The sequence below is a fragment of the Hyalella azteca genome, unplaced genomic scaffold, assembly GCF_000764305.2.
Source record: "Hyalella azteca isolate HAZT.00-mixed unplaced genomic scaffold, Hazt_2.0.2 contig15432, whole genome shotgun sequence".
Classification (NCBI taxonomy): domain Eukaryota; kingdom Metazoa; phylum Arthropoda; class Malacostraca; order Amphipoda; family Hyalellidae; genus Hyalella; species Hyalella azteca.
Window position 1 is genome coordinate 118,479 of NW_025945286.1, and position 16,385 is coordinate 134,863.

General features: G+C 38.9%; 2 protein-coding genes across 4 annotated transcripts; one reads left to right on the forward strand and one right to left on the reverse strand.

Moving 5' to 3' along the window:
• The first annotated feature begins 1,784 nt into the window (after positions 1 to 1,784).
• LOC108678745 (nucleoside diphosphate-linked moiety X motif 17) lies at positions 1,785 to 6,583 on the forward strand. 2 transcript variants are annotated; one of them, XM_018167210.2, is made up of 7 exons: positions 1,785 to 2,560; positions 3,902 to 4,163; positions 4,499 to 4,584; positions 5,089 to 5,211; positions 5,909 to 6,047; positions 6,252 to 6,339; positions 6,432 to 6,583. In XM_018167210.2, the coding sequence occupies exons 1-7, from the start codon at positions 2,183 to 2,185 to the stop codon at positions 6,511 to 6,513; spliced, it is 1,158 nt and encodes a 385-aa protein (XP_018022699.1). In that variant the 5' UTR covers positions 1,785 to 2,182; the 3' UTR covers positions 6,514 to 6,583. The 2 variants fall into 2 exon arrangements, with proteins under 2 accessions (XP_018022699.1, XP_047740378.1); XM_047884422.1 differs by lacking the exon at positions 1,785 to 2,560 and having other exon boundaries at positions 4,101 to 4,163; positions 4,501 to 4,584.
• On the reverse strand, positions 6,575 to 15,667 carry LOC108678744 (phosphoenolpyruvate carboxykinase, cytosolic [GTP]). Of its 2 annotated transcripts, none has more exons than XM_018167208.1 (3): positions 15,209 to 15,667; positions 9,627 to 9,747; positions 6,575 to 9,234 (listed from the first exon to the last, which is right to left on the reverse strand). In XM_018167208.1, exons 1-3 carry the CDS (start codon positions 15,238 to 15,240, stop codon positions 7,432 to 7,434), a joined length of 1,956 nt encoding a protein of 651 aa, XP_018022697.1. In that variant the 5' UTR covers positions 15,241 to 15,667; the 3' UTR covers positions 6,575 to 7,431. The 2 variants fall into 2 exon arrangements, with proteins under 2 accessions (XP_018022697.1, XP_018022698.1); XM_018167209.1 differs by having other exon boundaries at positions 9,627 to 9,757.
• Positions 15,668 to 16,385: the final 718 nt, after the last annotated feature.

Consider the following 16,385-nt stretch of genomic DNA (forward strand, 5'->3'; position numbering starts at 1 on the left):
TAAAACATCTGTGGTCCAAATTTGCAAGTAAAAGTGCACTACAATAACCACGTCCAAGATAAGCTTCAAAAGCAAATTATTTCAAGTTAAGCGAGAGTTAATTTACTAATTCTAAAATATTCACCAGAAAATGATGTAAAAATGTATTGAGATTAAGAAAATATTTAATAAACTTGAACGTTTCTCTCGTTTTATTTCCCATTTGCGAATTAAATCGGTTCGTTATACATAAAATTTGTTAAAACTTGAATTCGTCCCAGTTTATATACACATGTAAATGTTACTTACGTTGAAAAGCTCAGACAGGGCCCAGGGGTTAAAGTTGAAACCCATGATTGGGGCAGGGAGTTTCGGTTTCGGTGAGTTGCTGGTTTATAGCCCCACAATCCCTGAATTTTGCGATGACATGAGTCGGCGACAGGCCATATTTGTCCTACTAAATGCGGATAACACTTTTACATTACTGTATATTACATCACACTACAAACCGGTAAAGTTAGTCGTATATTATATTAAAGGTTAAGGTGCTTGTACAAGGGGACAGTGCAGGCGGCAAGTAGATCTGGCAAATGTCGGTCGCTTGGTGACTATCCGGCAAGTACTCGATTCTCTCTTCATTTTGTTGGAGTAACCATCATGGCAAACATTCCACAGTAATTCATATTTCTGGAATATCTCAAAGAACAATTGAATATCGTCTAGACTTAACTTTGTTGGGTTCTTCTTAGAACAATTATCGTGCAAACAAGCCATGATTCACTTGACCCAAGATACTTCACAAGAGTGACACAGCTACTCTCACTATGGCTGAATCAGCGCTACTGGCCGCTTCTCCAGCGAATAAATCAACACATCGTTGTCCCTCTCGGCCGCGTACCGAGCACATGCCGGCAGCCGGCACATACCTCTGAAGCGGCTGAACCTCTCTATGCATGAGGCCGCCAAAATGGCGGCGGATAAACTGGCGGCCAGTACTGTCCCCGTGTACAGGCACCTTTACGCAACTATTTTGATTCAAGACGGAAAACCTCCGTAGTGAATTAACTCATCTATCATCTACAGAATTTGACAGACAAGAAGAGATTAAATCGTTAAACGTTTATTCGTACATTTATTGTCAATCGCTATCGTTGCAGGTGACGAGCTGTGCTCTGCAGCATGGTTGAATAAGATTGACCCACGGCGATGACGATTTTTCGCCGTTCTGCGCATCTCTAGAGTGACGTCACTGTGGGCACATAATGTAAATAATGTAGATCAACAAATTGTTCGTATGTCATCTTTGAAAGTATTTAAAAAATTGACCTCATCAAAATGGCCCAAAAAAATTATTTACTGTATGCAACTAGTCGTATTTCAAGTAAAACCAGTGTTACAAATCAGTTTTACGTCACGAAGTGACGTCACAAGAGCATAGTTGACGTCACAGTTGAAATAGCAAATGACATCCGCAAGGCGCAGCTGCACGTGAGGAAAACCGTGTATTAGTTCAACCATAAAAAAATTTATCTCATTAAAATGGCCCAAAAGAATTTATTTACTGCTACTAGTCTCATTTTAAGCCAAACTGGTGTTGCAAATCAGTTTGAATCACACTGTGACGTCACAACGACCAAGGTGACATCACGGATAGAATAACAAATGGCATCCGCAAGGCGCTGCTGCGCGTAGGTCAACCCTTGTATAAGTTGTATTAGTTCAACCATGCTCTGCAGAATCTCATGTACAAATATGTGACAGATTTTGCATTTGCCGGCGAAATTCGTTGATTAGGGTGAGTTGGCATAGTGAATAGTGAGTTCACTGAGTTGGCAGCAATAAAAATCTAGGAGCTCCTTAACATTAAAGTAATTGTTGGGGCATACATATACCTAACTTCCTAAGAATTGAATGGTTGCTCCACGTACCCGGTACCGGTTTTACATAGTTTTTGAAATGTATAAAATTTAGGTGCTTGTTTGCTTTTGTGAGCGTATATGGCCGTTTTCTCATGCAACTCTCGACCCTAAACTGGCGTAATGACTACCGTAATCATTGTCGAGTTGACACGAGCATTTCATGGTAACCCGTCTTAATTTCTTGCCAATTTGAGTGCCTAGTAATTGACAATTTTCTTGTCTTGTCTGAATGGTAATGTGGTCAGACAGTTTTTTATCTGTATTGATTATCGTTCTGATGAAATATGTACCAACATACAAAATTTTTGGTTCATTTGATGAATCGAGAAGGCGCCAGTGTGCCAGCTCGATTTGGAAACTGCCTCCTAGATCAGCTGACTGAGTTGAGTGACCGTAAATGCGAGGAACTAACTTCAAATATATCACAATCACTCGGAGAAAATTTCTTCAACGATCCTTCTACGAACTCTAAAAAAGAAATAAACGTGCTGGGAGTTGAAAAGAAGGGCCTCTATCAAGATGTTAACAATATTGTGCCCCAAACATTGCTTGACCCTCACGCATGTAGTATAAAATTGAGCTGGGAGACAAACTTTATAACATTGATGAATATTGCTCACAAATCTGTCAAGATCCAAAATGAGGCAACTTACACTTTGAGGGTGAGTAATTTATTGCCTTATGACTTTGGTCTGTACTTGGTGTACAAAATGAAACTGTTAACCATGAGTTTGACCTAAACTTGAATACTTGATGATGTGTTAATAGTAGAACTTGTGAAGACTAAAAAACTCTCTTTCTTAAATTCTTGCATGTTACATTATACATATTGATAACATTTTTATAGTTACATTATACATATTAATAATATTTTTATATGGTGGGAAAGCAACATGTCTTTGAAAGCCTATATGTAATTTGTTCTGTTACTTTTTATTTAAGTTTTTAATAGATATTCTTGTTATTTTTTGTTCTGTTGTTTTTGTTTTTTATCAGCTTATGGCACAGCAAGCACCAAGCACAAGAAGGTAAGCTAACTGCTACAATCCTGAGCTTCGGAATAAAAGTTATGTTCCCAAGTCCCAACATAGTGGAAACTGTCGAATGGGGGATTTTTTTTTAGAATCACTTTGTTTCTAAATTCTATTTGTCTGATCTAGATCAAAATTTCATTCATTATCTTATCCCTATGGAGCCTAATTGAGGTGAATGCCGGGGTTATGATAATTATTCTTCCATAACCCATTTATATACAACTACAGTCTACATACAAGTATTTACTAGGGCCTTTTTGGAATTTTGGGCAGAATTTTCCTATCATCATGAGAGGAAATATTGTTTCACAGTTAAATTTCTCAAATTTCAGGTGAAAATTGGCTGTTTTTTTATTTTTTGCTGAAGAAATTGGGAGAAAGTACTAGGAATGGGTGAAATTGGCCAGATTCATGGGCAATAATTGGACATAGTTGTCTGATTTATAGGTGGCTTTTGCTGAATTTTCTACTAGTGTAGTACTGTAGTAGGGAATGTCAAAAGAAAAAATCTTGTTTGCCATCAAGTGTCTCCAAAACCCTAATTTGCAATATTGGGTAGGTTGAAAAAGATTACAAGTGTTATGGGAATTTTATCTAGAATAAAACACTTGTGAACTTATGCTGTTCTATTACTATTTTAATTTATGCTGATCTATAAATTTGTTAACAGAAATTAGCCATTGTTCACAGGCTTGTGTGGTTTTGGCTTATCAGTTCAATGGTTGTCTTCTGCTTGATTTTCAAGGTTTGCTGTTTGTACTGCCTGTCAATTACTGATAAGTTACCATAGTATTTGTGCAATTGTGCCCATTGTACCCATTGTTGTATCATGTAAAATAATGTTGGTGTCTCTAAACTAGAGTAGGTGTAACCAGCAATAATTTGTATCAAATTTTAATTATTATTCATTAATTTGCTAAACATTACATTGTTGATGTAAAGGTTAATTCTTATCTATTTGTTTTTCAGCACTCTGAATTCTGTCCTGCAAGACTGCAGCATCAGCAGGATAGGCAGCACCCTGAGCATGATAATGGATTGGAGACTGAAGATTTAACAGACAGAGGAAATACCAGTCACACTTCAAGTAACAATGATAAAATTTCCCAGGGCATTGCTGTTGGTGTGAGTGTTTTGGTACAGTCTAAAGATGGCAAGGTGCTGCTCACAAGACGTGCTAAACACATGAGGACATTTCCAGGAGCTTGGGTGCCACCTGGAGGCCATGTTGGTGAGTGTGCAGCTGAGCAACTTATCATTATTTTGATGCTTACATATTCAAGTTTTTTGTACGATGTGATGTTCAAAAACAAAATTTTGATTTTTCTAAAGGCCTCAAGTGCTTATGAATTTATCTATCACCCAGCTGACCAGAAATATTTATGATGCTGTTTCCCTTAAGATTTTAATGTACAATATAATTTTTTATGGTACTCAATACTCATATCCTGGAACAAATTAACAATTAATTTATCAAATCTAAATGAACTTTCTGCAATATTGAAGTGGAAGTATGTGAATATGTTTTAAATGAGAATCTAAGTGCATGACTTGGGTTGTGTTGAGAGGTGGGTGAGAGCATGGAAGCAGCGGGATCCAGAGAGCTGTTGGAAGAAACTGGAGTGGCTCTAAGCCCTGGAAACCCTGTTGAAGTTAGTTGTATAATTATTTATCATGGTAGAAATAAGAACCAATTAATTTGGTCATAGCCCACACACTATAGTGATAATGGTTTATGGTTTCAATGAAAAAATTTTTATTTTTTTTTTATTTTTTCCAAGTTTACCTTTTTTTTATTTCTCATTTTCAAAACAATCATTGGAAATTACTCCTTTCATTATTGGAGGTTACTTGGAGGTCAACATTGGAGGTTACTCCATTCATTTAATTAGTAAAATTTTCCGGTAATTAGCATAGTGAATTAATCTATAAATTATTTTTAATCTGTATTTGTCTCTTGATATTTAATTGCAGGTTGTTTAACTTGATGTGTGAATGATAAAACTGTAAATTGAAGAGATATAAAATTGTAAAATGGCTTGAAACTTGATGCCATCACACTTTTAAAAAATTTGAGCACTGATAGACTTGAAATTTTTGCATTATCATATTTGATCCATTATTTAGTGACATTTGTGTTCAAATTGCTGTTGCAGGTTTTGGGGATGTGGGAGTCAGTTTACCCTCCAGTTCTTGGCTTAGGCCACCCTGTCCGTCAACATCTTGTGGTCTACCTGTTGGCATTGCTGCCCTTACCTGCTGACTCCATTCAGGTCCAGGTTGGTGATGATGTAGGATTGTAGGCAATCTCAACAGAACTCAAATTTTTCACTGAAGTATAGCTAGTTTAAAATTAATTCTTATCTTTCTATCTCTTTCAACTTCATTGCTATTTATATTATTTGGATATTTTCATTAAAAACGTTGACTCCGATTGCTTCATCTTGTACTATTATTTGCTTTTTGTACGATCAGGAAGTACAGAAATTGAGGATTTAAATTGATTTTCCATTGGTCATATGCATTCTACTACCGGAATAATATGTATAATGTATTAATAAATCCAAACTAGTATGGTAAAACCTATTTGAAAAATAAGTGTCGAAATAATTGAATTGGGTTATTGCGTTGGCCAGCTAAAATTTATGATATGGATGGGTACTCCCTAATTAAATGTGAAAACTGCAAAAAAATGGAATTTTTTCACCGGGACCTACAAATGTACTAGTATATATGAAGTAAGGTACGTCCTGGAGAAATACAATTCGTGATACGCATAAGTACCACTTCCCAGTCAACGTGTTAAAAACAAATATTAAGAACAAATGAACATGAAATGATTTATATGATACCTCTCACACTTTGAATTATTTAGTGGAAACAATCGCAAAAAATAAAGTGAATGAATGTCATTTATAGGAAAGTATAATTTAAATCACAACTTATTGTTATTGAACTGGTGTATTTAACTTCCAGTTACAAGCTAAGGAGGTGGATGCCGGAGTCTGGCTGAACTGTGAACAAGTTTCCTTGATGTTGCATAGAGGAGAAAAAGAAACGATGCCTTCAACTACTGCACAAACTCTGCCTGCTATCGTTGTCAACAAGGCGGGAGGTTCGTTGTCTCTAGTCCCATGTCGTGTTGTAGCAAACATGTCATCGCCATTAATACTTTATGTACTCAGAACTAAGAAGTTTTCAATTTTTTTTTTTGGAAATTCCACGTTGCCTCGTTAATTACAAGGTGATCGATCCTAGTCTTCTTAGTGATACTTATTTTAGCGTTTTCACAAAATTGTTAAAATCTAATTTTCTTCAGAAAGCGTCCCGGGTGAAGTAAATACGCTCAGGTTTCGCCAGCCAGTGGCTAATGAAACTGAAGGCCCCCGGATCACCTCTGGAACACGGTGAGATGCACTCAAATATTCAAGTGGGATTTTATTGAGGTTACAAAGGTATATAATCTTAAACAGATGCTCATATTTTCTTTGTTTTCTAGGTACGCACTTGTGTTGTGGTTGGACCGCTGTCGAAAAAATCAGCATAAGGCCGACCAGCCTTCATTCTCGGCTAATCTTTGAAAAGATATCACGAGTCTGCACTCTTAATTTCTATTTCAAGGGAAGAAATAAAAGACGGGTGTTCAAACTATTACGTGTGGATGTGAATTTTCATTTAATCCTCTCAGAAGCGGCATGACATACCACTACAAGCTTGGATAAAAAAAAAACACAAACGTGCTAAGGTTAAAAGGGTTATAAACCGCGCTGATTTTAAGTTCGGTTACAATATTGAATTTCCATGGTAGTAATCTAACATTTATTTTGATGTTTAAAAGCAAATTGTTTATAATTTGAGTCTTTCACAACATGGATCGTATCCATTTTAAAGTGATCCTGCTTTAACTAATTAACACTCCATTAGTAAATTACGATGTTTTCATTATAGGCGGCTCTTAAATTATGAAGTCACTTCTATTCAAAATTACAAATTTTACGAGACCATTCTTGATTAAAATGTATTAAATTAAGACTTATGAATCCCATATGTGAAATAAACTTAGCCCTGATCGCTGCATCAATACCTAATAAAATGTCAATCAAAATTTTCCCAATTACCAACCCAATGTATGCAACGGCCATCATGCTCAGCCGATAAGCTGCAATTAAAAACCACCTGTGGGATTCAAACGAATCAACCAAAACGTTGAAGTCAGCAATGCACTGAGAAAGGTCGACGGATTGTGAAATACTTTGCCCATATTTACGCAAAGAAAATACGTGACCAATAAATGGAGTATTGTAAAATTATTAATGTAATCGGAAATCGTATAAAAAGTTCATAGATCTCTGTAAATTCATATATTATTTCCTAGAATGGAACAACTATATTTAAAACGAGTCTCAGCACACTCGTAGATCAACGCATGTGACGTAATACATCAAGTTTATTAACTTGTGTTCCGTGAGCACGCAAGTCGAAAGCCTTGTGTATTGGGACTATTGCATGTTCTCAACCCTTTGTTGCAGTTTTTCAAGTTCATTCCTGATCTCTTCAGGCAAATCATTTCCGAGTTGTCCTTCCAAGTAGCACTTAACATCTCTCACTTCCTTCTGCCAGAAGTCCTTGGGAATATGAAAGAGTTCATCGATCTTAATGTTCAAGTGTGCAATGCCCACGAGGTCAATCGTTCCAGGTTTAGGTAGCAATCCAATGGGAGAATTCATGGCGATATCTTTCCCATCCAATCGTCTAAAAATCCAATCTAAAACGCGAATATTTTGTCCAAACCCTGGCCAGAGAAACTTTCCATCTGAACCTTTCCGGAACCAATTGACGTGGAAAATTTTGGGTAGTTTTCTGTTAGGTTCGTCCATACTCAACCAGTGCTTCAAATAGAGGCCAAAGTTGTAGCCGAAAAATGGCCGCATTGCAAAAGGATCGTGCATGATTTCTTTCTTGCTGTATTCAGCAGCTGCTGTTGCTTCAGAACGCATTGCTGCACCAATCATAACCCCGTGCTTCCAGTCAAGAGACTCGTAAACCATGGGAACTCCTTCAGGCCTTCTACTGCCGAAGAGAATTGCAGATATAGGCACTCCTCGAGGATCCTCCCAGGAAGGGTCCATTGTGGGACATTGAGACGCTGGTGTACAAAACCGCGAGTTTGGGTGAGCAGCGAGACCTCCAGTTTCTTTCCTCCACGGGTGAACGTTTCTCCACGAAGTTATGTCGTAACTGAAGTCCGTTTCTTCTTCGAGACCTTCCCAAAAAACTCCGCCGTCGTCTGTCTTCGCGACATTTGTGAACAAAGTATTCGACGCGATTGTCTTCATTGCAACAGGATTAGTTTTCGTAGATGTCCCCGGAGCTACTCCAAAGAAACCGTTTTCCGGGTTGATTGCTCGGAGAACGCCTTCGTCATCGAATTTCATCCACGCTATGTCATCACCAACACACTCCACTTTGTAACCAGGCAAAGAAGGAGTCATCATGGCCAAATTTGTTTTTCCACACGCAGAGGGAAAAGCAGCGGCGATGTAACGCTTTACACCGGCGGGATTTGTAATTCCAAGAATGAGCATGTGTTCCGCTAACCAACCTTCTTGATAAGCTAAAGCAGAGCCAATTCTCAAAGCAAAGCATTTCTTACCAAGAAGGGAGTTCCCCCCATAACCTGAACCGAATGAAATTATTTCTTTGCTGTCTGGTACTTGTGCAATGATTGTTTGATCAGGATTGCATGGCCATGTTTCTCTGTAATGGTGCATGCTTGGTAACGGACAGCCAACGCTGTGCAAACACCGAACAAAGTCTTCTTCATCCAACGTTCCAAGAACAGCTCCGCCCATCCTTGTCATGATTTTCATGGACGCCACTACGTAAGGCGAGTCGGTGAGCTGAATCCCAATTTTAGAGATAGGCGAGCCGATCGGTCCCATGCTAAATGGTATCACGTACATGGTTCGTCCCGCCATGCATCCAAGGAATCTATCGCGCACGATCTCCAAAAGTTTTTCCTTGGACATCCAGTTCCCCAACATGCCCTCCACACCTGGTTGAGGTTCAGGCACGGCGTCTGTTTTTTTCTCCGTGACAACAAACGTTTTTTTCTCAACTCTTGCCACGTCATTAGGATCAGTCCTAGCGAGATAACATTCGTGATATTTGTCCAGCTTCTCGAGCATCCCTGTTCGGCACATTTCTGCTTTAAATTTCTTCATCTCTGCCTCTGATCCATCACAAACATGGATTGCTTTTGGTTTGCAGAGTATGGCAGAGCGCTCCACGAATGAAGCTACCTGAAAAACAATAATTTTTCCATATCTTTACGAAATCAGTTTATATTTTAAATCAAGATTTGGACACTCAAGGTTGACGGCAATGATTTAATTACACTCGGTAACGTTTAATTAATATGAACGCCATGGAACGAAAAAAAACATTATGAGCAGTAATTTTACGATACAAAAAGTTCGCAATATAATATTAATTAGAAAATCAAAAAGTTTCTCATTGGGGTGAAGGACAATTAATGGGACACACAAATATTCCTTTAGTGCATATCATTCATAGACACTACCATGCAACGTTTGCTATTATTACAGGTTTCCCATTTCCCAACTCTAAAAAGTGTTTACATTTACGAAGATAGTTATTCTAAAGTCACCGCGATTGCAATGAAGTATCATACCTTGGGTGGCAGCTGAGCGAGCGCGCGGCTTGCTGCGATGTCAGCATCTCGCTGCAGCGTGGGTATCATGGAGCCGAGACATCTCACGCCCTGACGCAGCACAAGCCCAGAGGCAACAGCCCTGCACAAAGCTGTCATATTTCAGCACGCTTCAACTTCGAATAACAATTTTGCCATTAAAAACAAAATAATTACCGTCAATGCTTTTACTATCCCTACTGATGCAACAAATTTACGGAATATCAATGATGATTGTTCTTGTCAAACTAGTATTCCAAGTACGGTTTACCTATCGACTTCGAAGTTTTCTAAATAAGTAGAACATTTATATACATGATTTTTTATTCTGTAACCGCTGTTCCATCAGAACAGTCTGACTAAATCAACCCCGTGTCATTTTGGCTGCAAAGTTACTGATGACGAAGCTGCGGAGACTTCAGGCAGCAAGTCATTGCCATCACGAGGTATGGTTTCGACTTCACTTGTTGGAAGCTAGCGATACCCTGACTTAGTACACTTGATACCGTATATGATTAATATATAATGGATAAGTGTACAAGACTTTTGCATAATCAATAACTGACTATAAATTTAGAACACGGTAAAAATATTATTGATCCTTGACTTTAAATAGCCTTAATTTGAGGATCACGAATTTCATTTGAAATTAAGGGGTTTTACTCTAAACGGAGTGATCAGGGATAACATACGATGGTGTGAAGCATGGTATTCAATGCATTCATACTGAACAATATTATGGAAACTAAAACTATGCAATGATAAATCAAAAATGATTTAGAACCCAAATATACAATACAAAAAAAAAAAAAATTGCGGCCAACTGAATTCTTGCTTGAAATTGGTCAAGATTTGGCACCTAATTCTGGGATAAAACCAAGCGCGTTCCCTAGTCATTTATGGCGACTGTTGAATGAAGGAGGTAATCTATACTAATAAATGAGGTATAGTCTAGATTACCTCTAAGGCGGTAATCTATACTAATTTATGCCGTCATCGACTTCCTTGTCATCCTGCTAGCTTCGGTGGCCCAAGCCTACACTCAGTCGACTGCAGATACCAAATCACGGCCAACCACTCAATAAGTGGATGGCTGACTGCTAACGCCACACATACATGTTCTTGTTATCAGATGATCAGAGCACTGCGGCGAGAGAGGTCATCATTGGTGATTAGATATCCGCCACCCACTTCGGAATCCTCAACAAGGACTCTCCTCCTGCTTTCCCTCCCATGGACTTCTCACTGCGACAAATCACACCATTATCAGCGAGCATCTTTTTGACACGATACTCGCCTCTTAAGTATTCTTGAACTCCAACCACCTCCGTATTATGATCTATTATCACTGAGCGTCTCTATATAGGATTCCATCTACTCCACTTTCCTAGCCCGCCCCACGGCCAGCTGTTTATTGAGAAAGCCAAATGGCCTGCCTTCACAGCCGCGGTTTGAGCGTCGTTCGAGACGGCAGCCAAACATCCTATTCCCTTCAGCTTCAGGAAGGACTCTTTCCTCTCCGCCAACCCTAGCTCACTAGGCTACTTGTTGAGCAAAGAGATATCAAAGAGTGCTAACCTAATAATCCCAGCTTCCAAATCTTAGCTGGGTAATCACCTTGTTCTAACAGTCCCATTTCAGGGAAACTGCTGGGCGTATCGTGAAACAGACGCACTCACCCGTCAACGCTTTGCAGCCTCTTTAGTTCCCTAGATAGAAAGCGCTCCCGCCGCCAACCCCGGCAGCGCCAAAACCAGCATATACAGTTTAAGTACACCGCTCTACCTCATCCTAACACAAGACCCAACGGCTTTCATCTCGAACACCTGAACCCCCGGCATCCAGGATATCACTTGAACCTCTCTTTAAACATTTCTGTCTTCACTGCCTTAAGCCTGGCTATACAGAGGCAGTGAAAACAGTTCAATCTGTCTTCACTGCTTCATATCGCACTTTTGTCTTCGTATCTAAATAATTATCCCTAGCATCAACCCCAGAAAACTCAGGGAACAGGGTTCGATAAGCACCTTGCACTGCTTGTCTTATAGGCATCATTGCTGCCCAGTAATCGACAGTAGACCTTGCCAAATCATGTCACGCTCTTCACACTTAAACACCTATCAATAACCTAAACACCTATTCTTCCGCTACAGTCTGAAATGGCCTCATCTCATCCTCCTTGTATACAAGTCCAAAAATCCTGGAGGTCACTGTCTTAGGGCCTCAATGACCATCCCCATACCTAAGAAAAATGCCCTAGCATGCCCACTATATATTTCTTGTCACTGCCCTTCAGCCCTCCCACCTTTTCCTTCGTCTCTGCCCCCGCAGCCTCGTAGGACCCAGGCATGTGGAGGCTGCGTTATTGTCCAGGTTTCCCGTACATTGTGGCATCACTCATGATGAGCGGTATTCAGTTCGCCCGATCTTACGGCCCACGGAGATGTGAATCGTTGACCTTCCGCCCAAATCTACGATACCATCGAAATCAATAGGGCTGACCTCCGATTACTCTTGAGGAGACCTCGTTCCCTCGGTCATACTGTTCAGCGCTAGCTATTGCAGTTCACCGATACCGGTATCTTAACATATTTTGGGTGGCACACTCGTAGCTCACCAAGCGTCGCCTGCTCCAAGTGCGGAGACCCTTCCAATTCACCCGGCATTATATTGTCAGTCCGCCTGGCATTATTTTGCAAGCCCCTCCATTCCCGCGATCCTCAGGGTCTTATCTATGTGGGACCGTGCTGTGTTTGTGGTTGCCTTCGTGACCACCCTCTTTCTGCCGGCTCGCATGACCGTCGCCGCAAGAATCAAGAATAAGGGTGCAAAAGTTTCAATTGTTTAGCCTCAGTTTTATTTTAAAATATATATTAAATTGTACTTGAAAAATGACCATGTTTGCGTAATATTTTTTCAACATGCTGTGGACGCGTAAAATTGAATACACACGGAAGAAACAAATAATTACAAGGATTATTTTGTTTTCATTCAGCAAATTTTAAATGGTAATATTGTTTTGTCGAATTCAAACTCGTGGCACTCGTCATTCGCTGGGAGATTATTCTGCAAGCCAATGCGGCACAAATGTATTCCGTCGTAAACAAGTTAATCCAGTTGCCAGCATTTCTTAAAAGGCCAAACCTCCGTGTTGAAGGAGGCAGGTGACTTTTCGATGCCTGCATGATAAATCAAAGGTGTCTAGGAAAGGCTTCTGGAAATGCCACCACGCCGTCCACGCGGCAAGTGCATTGCAGTCGAGAAAGTTCAAATTTTGAGGGGCACCAAGTCAATTCGTACTGGACCAGCATACCAAATTATTATAGACACCGATGACTTGGGAACAAACTCCAGGTACGTGATACAAATAATTAACTACTAATAGCATAAATTAACAATTACTTCATTCCTTATAATGAAACTTAAACGATTATAGTATAGAGTGCATGGCAAATTCTTACATTCCACTCATGATCAGAAGTTAAATTTCGACACAATAAACGGAATCAATTCGCCTAACTTACAAGCGGTCTACAAAGGATAATTCTTCATAAATTTCCATCTATATACATGCCACTAGCCAGCGATTCATTAAAAAATTAATATTTTTGTTCAACCAGTAAAGCATCTCACGATCAGGATAGAGGGGGAAATGATAGACGCTTTTTCTGGTCTCAGTATAGAACCCTGTAAAAATAACAGATTGTTACAAGTTACATAAATACAAATACATGTAAAACGATTATAAACACTATAAATCAAATTAGCTATTAAAGTAATTGGTACAGGATGACTGTTGCAACACTTTAGTACTTACTCTAATATGAGGTTCTGGCCCAAGGTATCAAAAATACTAAAAGCTGGAATAAAGTTGGCTATATTGTCGTATTCAGCTGTGGTTACGTTCAGATATAAACAAATTTTAATATTACAATTAAATCTAATTCTAAATTTCTAAATATTTTTATTATATTCATACAAAATCTTAAATATTAAACTGGACCGCTACACCAGCATTAATCGAATAATTTTCGTTTAATTTGTTCTGAACAAAGGAAATTAATTGCGTAATCATTATCTACGTTATACTCCGTCCTCACAGTCGATGTTCTAATACTAGTAAATTCGATTTTGTACGATATTTTCTTCATTCATGTTTCGACATCATGAAGATTGCACAAATGTATAAGTATATACATCATTTCAGTACAGTCTAACCATCGTTCAAGATATTTATGCCGAATCCAAACAGTTTAAAGTAATTTAGGTCATCTCTGAAAAAAGTTCTCTTTTTACGCGACGCAGATGTGCTATAACTTACACATGCGCAACAATCGTTCAATCATAATAACACCAGTACCTACCGTACAAAATAACTTATCTCCAGAAGCAAGGAGTGACTGGAATAATGATATCGCTCATTTATAGCAGCCACGTGAGATTATTAGTAATGTAATGCTAGCCGTGCACGTATGCAGGACTCAAAATTTCTCCATCACTGACAGGATGCATATAACTAGATTCAGGCGGCACCAGGGAGCTGCGTCATCAAAACACCCTCAAGTCGACAAGGCAAGCTACGTGAGCCATGCATTGCTCCCAATGGCCGGTCTGTAGTGGCATAATCAAGAAAAGTTCAGAATACTAATGTGCTAAGCGCGCCGTAAATATCAAATCTCAGTGGCCTTAACGCGACAACATTGGTAACAGACTTCTTTCATTGGATATAATAGCTGATAAAACAAGAATCTAAAATAAGAACATTTGAAATTTTCTAAGATCTTTGTCTGTCCAAAAACGCTATTATTTGTCGCCAATCAGATTTGGGTGTGGCGGCCGATTTATGGTAAGGCTCGGAAATCGTCACTAAGCTCAAGTAGACAGACAGCTCAACGTTAAAATGACAGAAGGTAAGATGCCTGATTGACTCTTAAATTAAATTGGTGATACTACAGTTTGAGAAAAATGTTGCCTCTGTTTGATGTACAGAGGCTACAGTGGTTTTGCTGCAAAAATTTAGTATCTGTGCGCACTATAAACGCATTTCACCACCAGGCACCAGCACCAGGCTAATTCTAATATTATCTCTAGAGACTCCAGCTACAGTTGTTTTGCTGCAGAAATTTAGCATCCGCGCGCACATAACGCATTTTACCACCAGGCACCAGCATCAGGCTAATTCTAATATTATCACCTAGTCACTAGTTAATAATAAACTATTAAGAAGCGTTTAAAGGATACCTTATCCGGTTATCGATTTACCCAAGTCGTGATATTGCCCTTTTATTGGTCTGCCACGGTTATTAGGTCAATAATTACTAACGCCTTCTGAATATGAAATTTGCATAATTCCAATTCTAATTTAGCTGTCAAGATTAATGAAAAAGCACTGGATAAAGATTCTTAGTTCGAAATTTACTTCTTGCCCTTCATTGCCATTCTAATAGGCTAAGTGAACTTTTCTGGTTGAAAGGACACAATTTATAGCTATGCGACAAATTTGCAAAGCTTTACAATTTACATTGTACAAAACCTCTTGTATAATGAATTCGCACAATGCTCACCTGCTTGTGACTGCACGATGTGCGCACAGCATTCTTCCTTGAAATCGTGAGGATCTTCCTAACTAAAAATGTATACGATAGAAAAACAAAGAAAAATTGCTTCTGATTATTAAACCATAAATTATTTCCCTTCCAATAAAGTATAAAGAAAAGATGGTGAGAAACAAGTAGTAAAGAAAATAAATTCCTTTTTACACTAAGCCGATTTGAGAAATGAGCAATACTCAAATTTTATTAAACAACACCAATGTGTAATAAGGTCAAGGTTTAACTAGCTAATTAATTTATTATCCCAATATTTTTACGATAACAAAAACATAAAGAGGATCTCGCCGCAGCGTGTGCGAGATTGACAGTAGTTGGTCCGGTTTATGTGCCGATTTTCACCAAAGCACTGAGATTTCACCTTGCAAACATAGAATCGCGCACTCGCTATTCGTGCACGACCACTCCACTTGACTAGAGTCCAATCACTAACAAAATGAGGAACTGGAAGCAGGGAGTCACTCACTGACCATGCGGGATTCCTGTCCCATATAACCTTACTACCGTGAACAATTCCGTCTTGTCACACTTTTTTCCGATTGTTCAGGTATATACAGATAATGGAATTATCAAATATTGGTACTTGCTAATAGAGTAGTTGCCTCAAAAATCATCTAATGTCGGAGAAGTGTCGTACTGAAAAAGACGATCACGTCATTCAATTAGTTCGAGTGACCAGTTAACCTTAAAAGTTAGTAGTTGCAGCATGCGACATAATTCACTATGATTACCCCCAAAAATCATGGGTGTCGTCTTATTGCAAGGCAATACGCATCTTGAAATGATTATATTGATGAATTTTCATGCCTCCAGACGGTGTTTCACAAATGTGGCTGCCGTAAGAATTCCGAGACGATAAATCGCGTATTAAATGAAAATTATAATCGACGAACGTTTCAGTTACTGATTTCATTTCTCGGCGTACATGGGCCATATGCAGTCTGGTTTTCATATTTCACTCTGCATTAAATGCAGCAATGTGGACGGATTTGCACACATCTGCAAGAAATGTATTATATATAATCACTTGATATTTAGCTGAAACAAGCCCTCTAAGCTGGCCGAACTTTAAATCTCAACTCGTCGAACCTTAGCCCGAAGTTCTCGAGTCTTGTGTTCTATCAAGTTTTTT

What these genes read in the sequence shown, in the direction of transcription:
- LOC108678745 (XM_018167210.2), top strand. Translation starts at nt 2,183, where the DNA reads ATGTACCAACATACAAAATTTTTGGTTCATTTGATGAATCGAGAAGGC. An exon ending in GCCACCTGGAGGCCATGTTG is followed by an intron (nt 4,164 to 4,498) that starts GTGAGTGTGCAG and finishes GGTTGTGTTGAG; the next exon opens with AGGTGGGTGAGAGCATGGAA. An exon ending in GCCCTGGAAACCCTGTTGAA is followed by an intron (nt 4,585 to 5,088) that starts GTTAGTTGTATA and finishes TTGCTGTTGCAG; the next exon opens with GTTTTGGGGATGTGGGAGTC.
- LOC108678744 (XM_018167208.1), bottom strand. Translation starts at nt 15,240, where the DNA reads ATGCTGTGCGCACATCGTGCAGTCACAAGCAG. An exon ending in CATCGTGCAGTCACAAGCAG is followed by an intron (nt 9,748 to 15,208) that starts GTGAGCATTGTG and finishes AGCTTTGTGCAG; the next exon opens with GGCTGTTGCCTCTGGGCTTG. An exon ending in TCGCTCAGCTGCCACCCAAG is followed by an intron (nt 9,235 to 9,626) that starts GTATGATACTTC and finishes ATTGTTTTTCAG; the next exon opens with GTAGCTTCATTCGTGGAGCG.